At 39.8% G+C, this 19,197-nt stretch overlaps 1 protein-coding gene across 1 annotated transcript in view; it reads left to right on the forward strand.

Annotated features, from left to right (window-relative positions):
* Positions 1-19,197, forward strand: part of CCDC39 (coiled-coil domain 39 molecular ruler complex subunit) — a 54,761-nt gene that overhangs the window by 31,344 nt on the left and 4,220 nt on the right. The window contains exons 13-14 of the mRNA XM_080656183.1: positions 3,482-3,690; positions 13,343-13,466. Of these exons, the coding sequence (XP_080512309.1) occupies positions 3,482-3,690; positions 13,343-13,466 (333 nt within the window). The remainder of the gene's footprint in view (positions 1-3,481; positions 3,691-13,342; positions 13,467-19,197) is intronic.

The following is a 19,197-nucleotide window of genomic DNA, read 5'->3' on the forward strand; positions in this document are numbered from 1 at the left end:
GTTAGGTGTGACCAGGCCAGCAAGGGAGGGCAATTAGGGGCAATCGGGCCTGCAGGGGAGCAGTTAGGCATAGATCAGGCTGGCAGGGGAGTGGTTAGGGGGTGATCAGGCTGGCAGGCAGAAGTGGTTTGGGGCAATCAGGCAGGCAGGCAGGCGAGCGGTTGGGAGCCAGAAGTCCTGGATTGTGAGAGGGATGTCTGACTACCTATGTAGGCCCAATCCCTTGACGGGTCCCAGATTGGAGAGGGTGCAGGCTGGGCTGAGGGACACCCCTCCCTGTGCACGAATTTCGTGCACTGGGCCTCTAGTGTGTGTGTGTGTATGTATATATATATACTAAAGGCCTGGTGCACAAAATTCAATCACAGGTAGGGTCCCTAGGCCTGACTGGTGATCAGGGCCGATCGGGGCCTTCTGGCTGCCAGCTGGGGCCTCCCTTCATTCCGTGCCACTCCCTGGTGGTCAGTGCATCATAGCAAGCAATGGCTTTTCTGGTCAAACTCCCGTGGGGACAATTTGCATATCAGGCTTTTATATATATAGAGAGAGACTAGAGGTCCAGTACATGTAGTCGTGCATGGGTGGGGTCCAGTCAGCCTTCCCCGATTAGGGCCAAGGGGAGGGGACACAGGTGGTTGGCAGGCTGGCCCCACACCTAGTTAGGGTGGGGGAGGAAAGTGGGGGCAGGGCCAGCCAGGATGAGGGGCTGCAGGTGATTGGCCGGCCTGCCCTGCCCCCTAGTCAAACTCCCAGTCGAATTCCCAGTTGAGGGGATAATTTGCATATTAGCCTTTTATTGTATAGGATACACATAGCCCCCAGACACAGTCAATAGTGTGGTGAAGGCTTGGGAAGGGCAGGTGTGGGGTGGAGCAGGTCAATGGGGAAAAAAATAACAAAAAGACAAAGGGGACATCTGTAACACTTTCAACAATAAAGATAATTTTTAAAAATATGATCTTGTAGTCACCAGAAAAAAAAATTTTATTGAAGTCTTCCCACAGTCCATTGCATGAAGTTACTGTAATTTACTTGGGCAATCTCCTATTTTTTGGATTTATGTTTGTCTCTAGTGTTTAGCTATTTTAAATAGTATTATCATGTTCTATGTACATATATCATTGTACAGTTATTCAGTCAGTTCCTTAGGATAAATCTCTACCTTATTAATTAAGGTTGAAAAAGAATGAATATTTTCAGTGTCTTAAAACTATGTTTAAGTCCAATTGTCTTCTAGAGGGTTCAATTAATATTCCCAGTAGCAATGTGTAAGCATCCTATTTTACTTACCACCATCAAAGCTGGATCTTATAGTTGATAAGATTATTGTCAATTTGATGGCCAAACATGATATCTCATTGTTTTTAGTCTGCATTTTTAAACTTGGTGACTTTTTGAAACATTTCATGTTTAAACATAAAATTTAAAATATCCTATATAATAAAAAGCTAATATGCAAATAGACCGAAAAGCAGAACAACCAAACAACTGGTCACTATGATGTGCGCTGACCACCAGGGGGTGCACATGGAACATGGCAGGTGTTGGCCGCAGCAGATGGTGGAGCAGGTGAGCAAGGGTTCCAGACCAAGGCGGGGCATTGGTCGCTGTCATCAGGGCCAGCTTCTGGTGGTTACTGAAAATTCTTTGCTCCCACGCACTGCGGTCCTGACCGGTACTCACACATGCTGCCGGTGCCAGCCCCACTCGCACCCAGTGCCAGTGCCAGAGCTGCCACTCACACCTGCTGCCAGTGACTGGGGCCCACCCCGATCACTCGGCACCATCAGCGAGTACGAGTGACGACTGCTGGCCCCAATCGCCCCTGAGGGCTTCTCCACCTCTTCCTGCTCCTGAGGGGCGATTGGGGCAGCAGCTGCTGCTCGCACCGCTGATGGCACCGCCCCACTCGCACCCACTGCTGGCACCAGCCCCATTCGCTCTGCAAGCGGGGCTGGCAACATCAGTGCATGGGAGTGGCAGTGGCAGGAGAAGGGCTGCCAGCAGACAGGGGGCTGGGGACTGCAGCGAGAGGGGCCGGGCAGGGGAGCAGAGGATGGGCCAAGACCCGCCTCTGTGCCCACTGCAGCCTTGCAGCCCACAGTTCCTTTCAAGGTGCATGAATTCATTTTTAAACAAAAATGTTTAAAACACTTTTTTTTAATTATACTACTAGAGGCCCAGTGCATGAAATTTGTGCACTGGGTAGGGGGTCCCACAGCCCAGCCTGCACCCTCTCGCAGTCTGGGATCCCTCTCGCAGTCTGGGACCCCTTGCTCCTTACTGCTCGCCTACTCGCTGCTCCTTACCACTCGGCTCTCTGCTCCTTAGCACTGCCGGGGAGGCGGGAGAGGCTCATGTCACCGCCACTGTGTTTGCCAGCTCTAAGCCTGGCTTCTGGCTGAGAGGCACTCCCCCTGTGGGAGTGCACTGACCACTGGGGGCAGCTCCTGCATTGAGCATCTGCCCCCAGTGGTCATTGTGCATCATAGCGACCGGTAGTTCTACCAGTTGTTCTGCCATTCAGTCAATTTGCATATTAGGGTTTTATTATATAGGATGTTCCATAATTTTTATTTTTTACTTTCTGGTTTATGTTCTTGGCCCATATTTTCATTAGGAGGTTTATATTTTTTTAATTGCTTTGCAAAAGATCTTCGTATGTAAAAATATTAATTCTGCTATAAATAGTGCCAATATTTTTTCCATTTGTCTTTAAATTTTTATTTAGTTTTTTGACATGAAAGCTTTTTAACCATCAAACAGTTAAGTGCTTTTCCTTGTGTAAATGTTATGTTTAGAAACTTCTTTGTCATATAAAAATCAAACAAATGCTTGCTATTTCTAATAGCTGCATTGCTTTTATCTCTTGCATTGTTTTTCTTTCTTTCTTTTTTTTTTTTTTACTCATCTGGAATTTATTTTTGGTACATATGAAATGTAGAGATATAATCTTTTCTCAAAGTAAAAAACTATATTTTTGAAATAGTAAAAATCTTATATTCTGGAGTGTTTGTTTCTGGGCTTTCTAGTCTGAAAATTATCTGTATACTTTTTATCAGGACTCTACTCATGATGGAATTGTTTTAAAATAAAAATTTATTTACGTATCATTTTATGAGATTTAGTTTAGAAAATAGAAATGCTTACCCATAGAGCTTTATATATTTTCAGTTTCAATTTTAGGAATAATTTCTTCCTTTTTTTCTTTAATAAAACAAATTTAGGATTGAATTATAGTAAAAGACTTGGAATGGCTATAATTTTTTTTTAAGTGAAAAGGAAAGAAAGAAAAAGGAAAAAAAAAAAAAAAGAGCAAAGGAAAACCAGAGTCATGACTCAGAGCAATCTAAATTTAACAACTTGGTCAATGGTCAAATTAGAAAAAAAGTTGTTTTCAAGTTTGACTTTTGTAGCAATAATAAAGAAAAGTATTTTGGTTTGGGTATAAAAATAATTTTTCAATATTTGACTACGATAGGATTTGATGATTGAAGACAATCTTTTAAAACTTGAAGCCAAACGTGCTCGTGAAATGCTTCACAGTAAAGCAGAAGAAGTTCTTTCTCTGGAAAAAAGAAAACAGCAATTACAAACAACTATGGAAGAACGAACTGAAGAAATTAAGGTTCACAAAACTATGCTTGCATCACAAATAAGATATGTGGATCAAGAAAGGCAAACCATAAGGTAACAATTAGAATTTTCACATCCTGCTACTGAACTTTGAAAACATAAAGAACCTACTGCTCCCCCTGCCACCCTGGGTGTCCATCTTTTTCATATTCATTTGAAAAGCCTTTTAATATAATATATGGGACATAAATCTATGCTTTTTCATCTTTCTTTCCTTTGGCTAACTAATCATCATCCCCCCCCCCTTTATTTTTTGTTAATCCTCACCTGAGGATAATTTTCCATTGATTTTTAAGGAGAGTGGAAAAGAGAGGGAAAGACAGAGAGAAACATCGATGTGAGAGAAACACATCAATTGGTTGCCTCCTGCACAAGGCAACCAGGGCTCAGGCTAGGGAGGAGCCTGCAACAAAAGTACATGCCCTTGACCAGAATCGAACCTGGACCCTTTGGTCTGTAGGCCAACGCTCTATCCACTGAGCCAAACAAGCTAGCACTAACTCCTCATTCTTTAGATTCTCCTTTTTACATTAAGATCATTAATTCCCTTGGAATTGATTTTTTGTATGGTTTGTGGTAAGGGTATCTTAACATGTTTTCCCTTATGGATAGCTAATAACTGTTTATTGAAGCAAATTTCCCCTAAAGATTTTGCATATCTTTTATAAGATTTATTCCTGGTTACATGTTATTTTTTTTTAATGTTACTCTCAGTGTTATCTCCTTTAAAACATTTCATTTCTGGTTTGTTGCTGGTTCATGAAAATACAATTGATTTCTGTATATTAAGTATCCAGCAACCTTGCTTAAATTCTTATTAATTCTAATAATTGATCTAGGTTGTAATTTCTATTTATTGCACTTACATCATTTGCAAATAAGTTGTTCTTTTTTGCCTCCTTTTCAATCTTTATTACGTTTCTTTTTCTTGCTTTATTGCCCTTGTTATCTAACTTCCAGTTCATTGCTGAACAGCAGTGGTGGTTGCAGGTACCCTCGTCTAGTGCCTGACCCCAAAGGGAAAGTTTTCATTGTTTTATCATTAAGTATGAAGTTTACTGCAGTGGTTTTTGAGATACTCTTTATAATATTAAAGGCATTCCCATATATTTTCTTTCTTTGCTAAAAGATTGTTTTAATTTTTTTTAATTTGGAGTGGATGTTGAATTTTATTATATGGTTTTTCGGCATTTGTTTATATGTAGATCCTTCAGTCTGTTAATATAATTAAATATATTGATTGCTTTTTCAAAGTTAAACAACCTTACATTTCTGGAATAAACTCAGCTTGTCTATCACATATTGTATTTTCTATACATCTAGTTTTTTTGTGGGTAATATTTTTATACAATTTTCATCTATACTCATTCTCCCTTTTTCTTTTTTTGGCTCTTGTCAGATTATCAGGCTATTAAAGTTAAGTCTACTTCTATGAAGTTATTTTTTGTGTGTTTCTTATTTTTTGTACTCTGGGTAAGTTTGTAAAAGAGTACCTGGGAATTTTCAAAGGCCTCGCTGAGAAAGCCATCGGAGAGTGGAGTTTTGTGAGGAGGATTTTCAGTTGCTGGTTTATTTGTTGCTCATAGGACAGTGCAGATTTTGTATGTCTTCTTGAGTCAATTTTGGTAAATTATATATTTCCCTAGGAAAATTTTTTTATTTCCTCTAATTTTCAAAGTTATTGCCATAAAGTTGTTCACAATATTATGTTTCATAGCTGCTGTGTTTCTAGTATTTCATTCTTGATTTGAATTATTTGTGACTTATCTTGCAAGTAATAACATTTATTGCTCTTTGAAAATAATCAAATCTTGCTGACTTTTACTATTGGGAATTCATTTTTTATTTTATTAATTGCTACTCACATTTATTATTCTTCCTTTCATTTTTATGGGCTTACTTTGACTTCATTTTTCGAACTTTTTCAGATAGATGCTTAGCTAATTAATTTTCAAATTTGAAGGCTAAAACAATTCCCTTAGGTATTACTTTAGCTGCATCTTTATTACCTAAGGGCTAGATACTAAATATTATAGGTTTTGCAGGCCATATGGACTCTGTGGCACAACTTAATTCTGACATTGTAGAGTAAATGCAGCCATAGACAACATGTGAATAAATGAGCATGGATGGTTGTGTTCCAATAAAACTTTATGGATACTAGATTTGAATTTCATTGAATTTTCATAGAATATAATTTTTCTTTTGATTTTTTAAACCATTTTGCATTTAAAAATGTAAAAGCCATTCTTTGCTCATGAACTGTACAAACACAGGAGGCAGGCAGACACCCTGGCTCTTTATTGCCTAGTAATAATATTCCACTGTATGCATCTACTCCAATTTGTTTCCTGTTGTTAAACATTGAATTGTTTCCAATTTTTGGCTACTACAGATAAAACTGCTATGAACATATGTTTTCTTGGTATGAACATATGCTTTCTTTTCTCTTGGGTAAATACCTAGAAGTGGAATATCTGGATCATATGGTAGGTATTTCTTTTTGTCCTTCTGGTTTGTTTTTTTCATTGGTTTTACTAAATTTTGTTTTTCTCTTTTCTCCTCTTCCATTGTTTGGAGGATATATATTCTAATTTTAATTATTTTGTTGGTTATTCGTAAATTCAGAAGAAACTTTAATCTTCCTATTTTCCTATGAATACCAAAGATGAATTTGATTTTATTATTTTTCCCTTCCCAAAAGAGGTTAAGACTCTTAGCATGTTTTATTGCTGCATCTCTTGTCTCCATCTTTCATTTATTATTGAAATCACTGATTATTATATCCGGTTGTTATTTATTGTTTTTAATATTATGTCTCTACTTTTAAAAGAACTATTTTTTTATAACTTCTTTGAACCCCTCAGCCAATTGCCAGCAGTAATTTCATTCTAGCTATGTTTTACTTTGTTTTGGGGTTCAATTTTTTTTCATGTATCCTTTGTTTTCTTATTTTCTTGGATCTCCATTTCATTTCTCTGGAGTATGTTCTGAATTTTTTTTCATTGATGTTTTCTGAAATTTTGAGTCCTTTTCACAATTAAAATATATTTATTCTATCCCATATTTTAATTAATTGAACTTTGAGAGCATTGTTTTACATTCGTCTACATATAGTGCTGTTTATAAGAGGTCTGATTTCAGGTTAATTTATTTTATTTTGTAGGGAAGTTGGTTTTTGTTTTCTTTCTGGAAGCTTAGAACAATCTTTTTACCTTGGGGTTTTAGAATTTTCCTGTATGTGTCCAGGTGTTTTTTCATTTTTCTTGTTTGACCCTTTGTGAACTCTTTCAGTTACTTCATTGAAGTCTTTCTTTAAGTCAGGAAAATATCTTTCTATTACTTCTTTATTTTTTCTCACATCATACTCTATTCTACCCATTTGTTGCTCATTTTTAGTGGATGTTGGTCTTCTTAGATATGTCTTTACTTCCAGATTTCTTAACTTTTCTCTCATGTTAAATTTTCTATTATTTCTATTCCACTTTAGATATTTTCATTCTCTCTTCCTATCCCCTTTTCTGTCTCCTCCTTGTTTCCTGACTCTTTTTCTTCATATCTCTAATTCATTCTTTTTCTTCACTAGTTACATATGTACAGCTGCAACTAACACACACATACACACACACACACACACACACACACACATCCATATATATAAAAGGCTAAGTGACCATCCGATCATCTGACTAGCCAGTACCTATGACGTGCACTGACCACCAGGGGCAGATGCTCAACGCAGGAGCTGCTGAGCTGCAGTGACTTGGCAGCTGCGGTTCTCGGGTGATGCACTCTGAACCAGAGAGGAGGGAGCCCAATTCCACCTTTGGCCATGGGTTATGTTGTTCCTGGACATGAATCTGGTTAACTGCACACTTGCATTTGTGTTCCACACCCTGTACAACAGCAACTTTGCAGAGTGCTCTCTTGCACTCTGGGACCCCTCAGGGGAGAGCCGGTTTGGCATGATCCCCTCAGGCCAGGCTGAGGGACCCCACTCACTCCAAAGACTCCCTTCCAGCTGTGGCACTGCCCCAGGTGCCGCCAGCCTGGGAGGGACCACAGGAGGTTGGCTCCAGGGCATGTCTGGCCATCTAGCCCAGTCCCGCCCCTCTCAGCCACCATCAGGGACTGCCTGCATTAGTCCCTGCACTAGAGCCAGCACCGCGCCTAGCCGGAAGACCAGAGCGTGAGTTTTCTTTTCTTTTTCTTTTCCGGCTCACTCCACAGATGCCATTCGAGCTGTCGTGCCACCCCAGGAATTCTCATTTCCTTTCAATGTGCACGAATCCATGCACCAGGCCATTAGTGTGTGTGTGTGTGTGTGTGTGTGTGTGTGTGTGTGTGTGTGTGTGTATGTGTGTGTATTGATTTTTAGATAGAAAGGAAGGGTGTAGGAGAAACATTGATGTGAGATGAGAATACATTTATCATCTGCCTCCTGCACACCCCCTACTGGGGATCAAGCCCTCAATCTGTGCATGTGATCTTGCCTGGGAGTCAAACTAGCAACCTTTTGGTGCATGGGACGATGCCCAACCGAGCCACACCAGCCAGGGCTGAAACTAACATTTTAGATAAACTATAATTAAAAAATAAAGAAGTAAAATTGAAAAGGGGAAATTACTTGCAAGAACTTTTGTCCCTTCATTGGTCCTTTCTTTTCATGGAAGCCCATTCTTGTTTTATGGGTATTTTTGTATGCAATATCCTCTCATCTTTTAGAGGACACTAATCTGAAGGTTTTCTTCTAGACCATGCATTATCTTTTTCTCCTAGTGTCTGTTCTGTCATTGCACATTTTGTTCTTTTTATTCATGCTGTTAGCTTTCCATAAATGTCTGATAGTCCTAAGCTTTCTGTTACATTTACTTTAAAATGCTTAATTAATTATGGTGATTGGTAAAGTGATCTAGTATGGGTTTCTTCTGCAATTAGGTAGATCTCTTTCTCCAACAAGTCTCTACTCTAAATGGGAGGCTGGTTGTAGGCTATGGGCAAGTCTGTCCCTAAAGGAGTTTTTTATTTTTTATTTTTATTTAACCTCCACTCTTGTTTAGGCCTGGAATGACATGCCTTTTTTTTTTTTTTTTTTTTTTAATCTAACTCCAACCTACAGTGCTAGAACTCTGATAATTGGGGGCGGGGGAGTGGGTTTTCATTGGAGCGTAAATAATTCCTGCCAACATCCCGTATACTTTGAGGGGTTGAAGAGAGTGGTTCAGATGTTCCATAGGTAATTCTTATATTACCTTGATAATAGCCTCAGATATAACTTTTTCTCTTTTTATTTCTTATTTCTGTATTTGGATTTTTCCTGATTTCTTTGGTGAGAATAGCTTTTATTTCTGCGTTAATCAGTGTGTATCTCTATTTTCCCTGTCAATAGTATCCCATTTGTTTTTCTTCTTTTTGTTGTTGTTAATGCTCACCCAAAGATATTTTTTTCCATTGATTTTTTTAGAGAGAGTGGAATGAAGGGAGGGAGGAATGGAGGGAGGGAAAGAGAGAGAGAGAGAGAGAGAGAGAGAGAGAAACATTGGTTGCCTCCTACACCTGCCCTGCCTAGGGTTCCTACAATGCAGGTATGTGCTCTTGACCAGAAATTGAACCTGTGACCCTTTGGTGCATGGGCCAATATTCCAACCAGTGAGCAACACTGGCCAGGGCTCTCATCTGTTTTCAGTGAATTCATGAAAAAATTGTCTTTCTTGTTCCCAGAGCTGTTATGTTTTTTTTGTGTGTGTGTGTGTGTGTTTTCCTTTTAGTCTTTTCCATTTTAGGAAGAAGGAGAAATATTCTTGTGCTTTAGTCCACCATCTTAAGCTGGAAGGTCAAGCATTGTCTTTTATAATTATATAAAGGATAAATAAATATTTTCTGATGAAACAACAGTAATACTTAAAAATAAGCAAAACTGTAACTTCTGATATTAATGTTTTACCATCTATTTTTTTTCTGTCTTTGTTTTTTTAAATTAAATCTTTATTGTTCAGATTATTACAGTTGTTCCTCTTTCCTCCCCCCCCATAGCTCCCCTCCACCCAGTTCCCACCCCACCCCATGCCTTTACCCCCTTCCCACTGTCCTCATCCATAGGTGTATGATTTTTGTCCAGTCTCTTCCCACATCCCCCACAACCCTTTCCCCCAGAGGTTTTACAGTCCACTCCCTATGCCCCTAATTCTATTATATTCACCAGATTATTCTGTTCATCAGATTTTTTATTAACTTGATTTTTATATTCCCTTGTTGATAGATATGTATTTGTTGTTAATAATTTTTATCATTACCTTTTTCTTCTTCTTCCTCTTCTTAAAGAATACCTTTCAGCATTTCATATAATACTGGTTTGGTGGTGATGAACTACTTTAGCTTTTTCTTATCTGTGAAGCTCTTTATCTGCCCTTCAATTCTGAATGATAGCTTTGCTGGATAGAGTAATATTGGTTGTAGGTTCTTGCTATTCATCACTTTGAATATTTCTTGCCACTCCCATCTGGCCTGCATAGTTGCTGTTGAGAAATCAGCTGACAGTCGTATGGGTGCTCCCTTGTAGGTAACTAACTGTTTTTCTCTTGCTGCTTTTAATATTCTCTCTTTGTCTTTTGCTCTTATCATTTTAATTATGATGTGTCTTGGTGTGGTCCTCTTTGGGTTCTTTTTGTTTGGGGTTCTCTGGGCTTCCTGGACTTGTAAGTCTATTTCTTTCACCAGGTGGGGGAAGTTTTCTGTCATTATTTCTTCAAATAGGTTTCCAGTATCTTGTTCTCTCTCTTCTTCTGGAAACCCCGTAATTTGGATGTTGGTACGCCTGAAGTTGTCCCAGGGGCTCCTTACACTATCTTCATATATTTGGATTCTTTTTTCTTTTTTCTTTGCTTTTCCGGTTGGGTGTTTTTTGCTTCTTTGTATTTCATATCTTTGACTTGATTCTTGCGATCCTCTAGTCTGCTGTTGGATCTCTGTATATTATTCTTTATTTCAGTCAGTGTATGCTTAATTTCTAGTTGGTTCTTTTTCATATCCTCGAGGGTCTCACTAAATTTATCAGCCTTTTCTAGAAAATTCTTGAAAAACCTTATAACTGTGATTTTGAACTCTATATCCAATCATATGCTTTCCTCCATTTCTTTCATTTGTGACCTGTTTCTTTGTCTCCACATTTTGGCTGCTTCCCTGTGTTGATAGAGTGGCTTTGTGTGCTAGGTGTCCTATAGGGCACAGTGGCTTAGCCTCCCCAGTTACCTGAGGTGAACACTCTTGGAGCACCCCTTTGTGGGCTGTGTGTACAGTCTTGTGGTAGTTAAGCCTTGATTGTTGTTGCTATCACTGGGAGGAATTGACCTCCAGGCCAATTGGTTGTGAGGATCAGCTGTGTCTACGATGGGAGAACTTCTGTGCTGGAGACACCCTTATGAGGCAAGACTTGCTTCAGTGGGGCCTGGTGCTCACTGAGTCTGCCCCCTGAGTGTGTCCCTTATGGGTCTGAGGAGTTGTAATCTGGATGGTCCCACTTTGACCCCTGGCTCTTGGATCTCCAAGGAGGTGCTAATTTAGCCTCTGCCCGAGGCCACCCAGCTGGAGCTACGGAGAGATCTGCAGATTCCTCTTCTTTGTTTGGGTTTTGGAGGTTCCCAGATGAGGCCCAGCTGTGAAGCAATGCAAGCTGCTGTGGGGCCTTGGGCCTTATTTTGGATGTTCTGGGTCTCTCTGACTCAGCTGCAGTTTGTTAGGTAAGTTTAGATTTCAAAGGACCAGGCCATTCATATGCAAAAGCCTCTGCACATCGCGTGTTGGGGCGGAGTCTCAGGGCAGAGCAAACAGCAATGGCTTCCCATCAGCCCTGCCCTAAGAGGACCCTGTGTCTCAGTGTCCCATGGTTATTGCTGCAAGCACCTCTGAGAGAAAGCCGCCCTCGAGTTCCGCCCGCTGCCAGACAGTCCAGTTTCTCCCTATATGAGTCTGGGTCCCCAGAGTCTTGCCCGGAACTGGAGTTCAGAGCAGTTGGGAGCTTGTGTCTCCCTGTGGATTGAAAAAGCCAGCTGCGTACTCAGTTGCCAGCCCTCTCCGCACATGCGCCTCCGTACCTCTGCACTTCAGTTCCGCAGCTCCTCTGAGTCTGTGTGCTTTTCTCTTTCCTTCTAGTTGTAGAATTTCCCCTTAGCCATCCTTCCTGTGGTTCTGGATGATGTCCGTTTTGTCTTTTAGTTGTAGTTTTGAAGTGGTTGTGCGAGGCAGCAAGTTCAGGTGTTTACCTATGTCGCCATCTTGGTTTCTCTATTTTCTTTAGGAGTAGGAAAACTGCAGATTTCCTCTCAGCATGGTTGGATGTCCACTTTCATGTGGCTGTAGTAGGGAAATGCGTCTCCCTCCATGCATATATTAATGTTATTAGTATTGTTATAAAATAAGTTAAAAACAGTTCATAAAATATGAATTTACTGGAATAAAAGGAAAAAAATTAACCAGCAGATTTAGGAATCTAAACCATGGATTTCTCATATTTCTTCAAGCTTTGTCAGGAGGGACACTAACTGTCCTAGACTATCTTAAATCATTTTGGTGAAAAACAACATAACATAAAACTTAGCATCTTAACCATATTTCAACACACAGCTCAGTAATGTTAAGTATATTCACATTATTGTGCAACCGATCTTCAGAACTTCTTCATCTTGTAAAGCTGAAACTATGTCCATTAGCATTAACTCCCCATTTACCACCCCCCCAACCCAGCCATTGGTAATCATCATTCTTCCTGTCTGTATGAATTTAACTATTTTAGATACCTCAGGCAGTGATATCACACAGCATTTGTCTTTTTGTGGACTGGCTTATTTCACTTAGCATAATGTCCTCAAGGTTCATTCATGTAACATTTGACAGAATTTCCTTCTTAATGCTGAATAACATTCCATTGTATGTATACAGTATATCACCTTTGTTTATCCATTCTTCTCTCTGTGAACATTTGGGTGGCTTCTACCTATTGTGAATAATGCTCCTGTGAACACTAGTGTGCTGGATCACATGGTAGTTCTATTTTTAATTTTTTGTTTTCCATAGTGGTTGCACCATTTTACAGTCCGACCAGCAGAGCCTAGGTTCCAATTTCTTCACATCCTTGCCAATACTGTGTTTTGTTTGTTTCTTTGGCAGTAGGCTTCCTAATGAGTTGAGGAGATATGCCATTGTGGTTTGATTTGCATTAGACTATAAAAGACATTTGGATAGTGAACAGTTTCAGAATCTAGAGGTAGTATCTCCCTCTGGAGCAATGGTTAGGCATGTTTGCTTATTTCCTACTATAAAGTATTTAGGTTACTGAAGCTTGAGGTTCCTCATTGTGATATACACCTACTGTGTGTGCAGCATTTATTTTAGCCCCTTCTCATCTGCATGGCACCTTGGGAGCAAGGGGAAGCAATGCAAATACAAGTTCATGCCATGAGTGACAAAGTGCTTTCTCTCTGACCCAAGAAACTGTCTTCTGCCACCATCCATGAAACTGTGGCACTTGTTATGTTTCAAATAGGGTAAAATCTGAGACCCTTCACACTGAATTATAAAATTGAAATGTGAGAGCATTTAATCTGAGTACAGTAGTAATACAAATAAAGCTGTCTTCCATGAGAACAATATAGTTATTTTAAAAATAGTATTTGTTTTCCAGTGTTTAATTTTTCTTTTCTTTCCATATTAGTGCTGAGTTTCATGAGCGGCTAAGTAAAATTGATAAGCTGAAGAATAGATATGAAATTCTTACTGTTGTTATGCTGCCTCCTGAAGGAGAAGAGGAGAAAACACAGGCCTATTATGTAATAAAGGTAATTGTGATCAATTTACAGTTGTGATAGAAAGAAGTATCCTTTGTTAATAACCAAAATGGCATTTCTTTTGCCATGACATTTCAAATTTCACAGCAGCCTAGGAACCATTGCACTTAATTAGGGCCATAAAGCATTAGTTGCTAATTGAAGTACTGAAGCTCTATTAGTTTTATACTCCTCCAGTCCATGAGGTCAAAGAGAGGCCTAGAATACTCTTTGACACTTTTTTTTTTGGCATCTTTGCATCCTGCCATTTCCCCTCATTTATTCAAAATTCATAATTTTTTACCCTAAAACCTACTATCACTACTCTAGACCTTACCATCGCCTGGAGTTACATCACTTCTGAAACCTTATACCCCAATTTATTATTGCAGTCCTGGTATGGCAGAGATCCAGAGAGTAAGAGGTGGGGGACAAATGAACAGGTGAATCTGCTGTTCTTTCTGATGTTTAAGAGTTGTCTACTATCTCATGGTTATCTTTGTCTAGTAACCCATAATAGGAAATTCGGAAGTAATTAGGGATTGGATGTAATTCTCTTCATGAACACTACTATGTTCATCTTTCCATGTAAAAAATACCTTGCACAGGTGTGATTTCCTTTCCAGAAAAGTTCAGGAAATTATTCAAAACACCACAAAAGAGGAATGAAATTGTAACTTTAACTCATTCTTCCTGTCTTATACATGGATAGGAGTAGGCAGATCTCCCAATTCACACCTTTAGAGATGGGCCCCTGCTTTTGACTTATAATCTTCCAAATTTCTTTCTGTAGTCCTTTGAAGCTGCCTCTGACACATATGCTGTGTGACATTCTGCCACTTTGCCTCAGAAAATCCTGCCAAACCAATGAGAAATGAGTCCCAATTCTCAAATCCTTTTAATAACTCATCTGTCTGTAGTATCTCAGGGTTCTGCCCAATATTAACAGGATTTACCTTTTCTCAGGTTTTGAAAGTTTCCAAGGGGTGAGGGGTAGGCTCTAGTTTGTTAAGTGTTGGGAAGCAGTTAGATGTTGCAATCCCAGTTAAGTTTCTTTACCAAGCTGTGATGAGGTACCTAAAAGCACTGGTGTTAGTGTCTTTGTCCCTATCTTTGTTCTGTCACTGACTAGGTGACCTTGAATAAGTTAACCACTTGGGGCCTTAGTCTCCTCACTTGCAAAATATAAAGATAATATTGTTACTTTTGTTCTGAGATAGAAAAAATATATAAAGCCCTTAAGACAGTGCCTAGTACAAAATGAATCCTCACTAAATGTTAGCTATCACCATTGTTATTGCTGTTATGATGAACTAGAGGCCCGGTGCATGAAATTTGTGCATGGCGGGGGGGATCCCCTCAGCCCAGCCTGCACCCTCTCCAATCCAGGACCCCTTGGGGGGTGTCCAACTGCCAGTTTAGGCCTGATACCTGGGATTAGGCCTAAACTGGAAGTCGGACATCCCTCTCACAATCCTGGACCATTGGCTCCTAATCGCTAGCTGCTTGCCTGCCTGGTTGCCCCCAACTGCCTTCCCCTGCTGGCCTGATCGCCCCTCACTGCCTCTGTGTGCTGGCCTGATTGCTTCTAACTGCCCTCCCCCCACCCCCTGCTGGCCTGGTCACCCCTTACTGCCCTCCCTGCTGACCTGGTCACCCCCAACTGCCCCCATCTGCCGGCCTGGTTGCCCTATGCAGCCTGCTGTTCAGCCGTTTGGTCGTCCCTCACTAACCCCCCTGCCGGCCTGGTCATAGGCAGCCATCTTGTGAGGGTGTAAGGGTTAATTTACATATTACCTCTTTATTATATAGGATAATAATCCACTTCTCAGGAAAATAGGCACATTTTTATGAGGAAAGAGTATTCCTTTTGTTCACAGTCAAGGTGATGAATGCCAGTGTTAAATGAATCAAGGCTATCCTACGGTCCCAATTTCCTGATGCCACACTTCACCTTCTCCAGGATCTACAGCTTACCACTTATTCCCATTTTTCATTGTATAGCATCCTGACATGTTTTATGCATAACACTTCACATGTACCAGATGTGTAAAAATGAAACATTTATCACTATACTCAAAGTGTCTTATGTTAAAAAAAACTATCAATGGCCTGAAAATGGGAAAAGCAGTCTGTAGGTGTGCAGTGATGCCACTGCATGGTGACACCAGACTTGGCATTTTCTAGCGGGCCCTCCAGGGTTACTGGATTCTGTAGGAAGGTACACCTTAGACAGATTTCTATTGACTAGTCTACTTTATAACTCTGTAGGGACAGACGTTAACTTGTAGAAAACTGATAGTTGTCCCCAATGCAAATGAATTTTGGCTAGTAGAAATACAACTGATTAAACTCTACAGGAAGGATAACCCAAGCATTACATTTTGTTGCCCTAAAAGATAGTTTCATATCTATAGGCAAATTTATTTCAGCATTTGTGTATATTAAAGCTGTTCCACTTCTCCCTTTGAACTTGTCTAACATCTTACGGGTTCTTTCATTAATGAGTTGAATAAAACCTTTGACATGTTCATTTTATATTTGAGAATTTTTTAACTCTTTGAAAATACTTTAGCAGTTCACCACTGTAAAAAACTTAAAACTTGCCAATTAGAACTGTCACTTTTGTTTTGGAACGTGGTAGATATAGGAATATTAATTTAGTCAAATCAAGATTCTTTCCCTTCCTTATATCCTTTACATTTCCCCCAGGTTGCCTTTCCAGATGGGCACATATACATATGTTTATAGCACTGATGAAGAGGAATTTGGTCACAATGCTTACTACTATTCTGTGTCCTGCATGGTGTTGTACAGGGGTACCCATGGCTCTGAGCCAAATGCTGCCCAACATTTGTGCGGTACACATAATACATCACCTCATTCAATTATAGTCTTGTCTATGCCTGCAAACTACAATAGCAGTGTATTAAGTACAAGTAGTTTTGACAGAGATGAAATGGTCCGTAAAGCCTAAAATATGTACGGTCTCACCCAGTATATGCAGTTTGCTGACCCCTCGTATTAGTTTGCTAGAGTTGCCACAGCAAGTACAACAAAGGTAGTTTTTATTGTCTCACACTTCTGAGGCTAGAAGTCTGAGATGAAAATGCCAACATGGTTGGTACCTTCCTGAGGGAGAATGTTTACACGTCTGCTGGCAATCTTTGGTGTTCCTTGGCTTTTGGAAGCATCACCATGATCTCCGTCTTCATTTTCACATGGTGCTCTTCAGTCTTCCCTGGGAATGTCTGTATCTGTGTCCAAATACCCCATTTTTATAAGGACACCTATCCTATGAATTAGGGCCCACCTTCATGACCTCATGGTAACTTGACTACATTTGCAAAGACCCTATCCTATCTAATAAGAGTAATATGCAAATTGACCATCACTCCAACACACAAGATGGCCGCCACAAGATAGCCAGCAGGGGAGGGCAGTTGGGGGTGATCAGGTCTGCAGGGGAAAGCAGTTAGGGGTGACCAGGCTGGCAGAGGAGGGAAGTTGGGGGTGACCAGGCCTGTAGAGAAGGGCAGTTGTGGGGGACCCAGGCCTACAGGGGAGAGCAATTGGGGGGGAGGGAACCAGGCCTGCAGGAGAGGGCAGTTAGGGGTGACCAGGCCTGCAGGGGAGGGCAGTTAGGGGCAAACAGGCTGGCAGGGGAGCAGTTAGGCATCAATCAGGCTGGCAAGGGAGTGGCTAGGGGGTGATCAGGCTGGCAGGCAGAAGCGGTTAGGGGCAATCAGGAAGGCAGGCAGGCGAACAGTTGGGAGCCAGCAGTCCTGGATTGTGTCCCAGATTGGAGAGGGTGCAGGCTGGGCTGAGGGACACCCCCCCATGCACGAATTTCATGCACCGGGCCTCTACTTTCCAAATAAGGTCACATTTTGAAGTACTGGAGGTTAAGACTTCAAATCTGTTTTGGGGGAAACAATTCAATCCATTGCCCTTATTTTGGTCCTGCAGTAGGTTCTTGTCTATGGGGCACACATGGTTTTGCTTTTCCTTTTACCCACCCTGGCACCTTATAGTATCTGACTCTTTAAGAGCCAGAGTGAAAAGTATGATCAGTAACCAATGAAGGACTAGCATCTTTCAAATCTCATATTTCAGTTCCTCTTAGCCTTTGTAAGGCAGTTCAATTCTGACAATTTAATGATTCTGTCCAGTAAAATTACTAGGAAAATGTTTAAAAATGTTGACATAAATGCATAAATAAAAATTTCTCCCAAACATCAGCTTTTCTAATCCAGGATAAAAGGTATACATTATATAAGCTCTGATTTAGAGAAAAATGGGATCAGAGTTTTAGAAGTTTAAGGTATATGTGGAATTAAATCAGAAATCTGTATAAATGAACAAATTAAACCCCATTTGACAAATAAACTGAACTCAGAGAATAATTTGTTATTCAGCTCACTAGTAGGACATCTGCAACTAAATTCTAGCTGTTCTGATTTGTTCTAGCTCTCCCACTACACTGTATTTTTAATGAATCATTGCCAATTCTAGACTTAACTTAAAGGAATTAGATATAATTTATCTAAAAACTTTATTTTTTTCCTAAGCTTTTTGACTGTGTACTATTTGCTATTTTTTATTATCAACTATTTTATTATGTATTAATATGTAGTTTATACATATTTTGGTAGCATAATAAAACAAATACCAGAGAAAACATTAAAAATTGAAACATTACCCAACATTTTTTTCCAATGACGGTCTTCTGGTTTAAATATACACACCTAGGGATTGAGTAAATTAACAATTTTTGACTAAGAATGGGTTTGAGTACTTTTAAATATATATACATGCCCTGGTAATCCTTACCTGGAGCAGTTCTTTTGGAATTGTTAGGGTACAGCTCTAGAGAGCTTGGCCGTAACAGAGATACAATGGAAAAAGTGACTGAATATGTCCATTCACTGAGGAATTTCTGGTTTTCAGCAATTAGTAAACTTCATTTTCTCTACCCACATTTATCACAATTATCTTTCTCTAATTAAAAAAATTAAAATGTGGTAAAATACATAAAATTTGCCATTTAACAATTTTAAGTGTACAGTGGTATTATATTCACATTGTTGTGCAACTAACACCACTACCCATCTTCAGAATTGTTTTCACCCTCTAAAACTGAAATTGTACCCATATAACAGTAATTCCCCAGGTCCCCCTCCCCCAAACCCTGGCATTCACCATTCTACTTTAAGTCTCCATGAATCTGACTACTCCAGGTACTTCATGTAAGTGGAATCATGTAGTATTTTTTCCTTTTGAAAATACGGAACACTTCACAAATTGGTATGTCATTCTTGGCATAGGTGCCATGCTAACCTCTATATTGTTTTCAAATTAAGTTTGTGCTACTAAAGTGAGTGCATTATTTTAACATTACTAACTGCTCAAAAATGTTGAAATACTGCCTCTATTAACACATATAACTACAACTGGCTTGGACGTGACAAGCATTTACTTTTCTGGGTGTGCCCTGTCTCACCTCCTTTTCACTTCTCTCTCTGATATAAAAGGAGAAAGTGTTCCTAAGTTTCTTTCAGGCCAGAAACATATTCTATTTAATATCTACTTTGAAACCTCCTTCTAGTTAACTCTGTTTCCCTTCCCAGTGAAGTTTATACCTGCTTAACTTTTTGGTAATTTTTGTTGGAGAGTTTAATGTAAGCTTTGGTTAGTTACTATGTTTCCATTACTGTTTTGTATCCTATGTGCTATATTTTAT

Source organism: Plecotus auritus (assembly GCF_963455305.1).
Source record: "Plecotus auritus genome assembly, chromosome: 2".
NCBI classification, from domain to species: Eukaryota; Metazoa; Chordata; class Mammalia; order Chiroptera; family Vespertilionidae; genus Plecotus; species Plecotus auritus.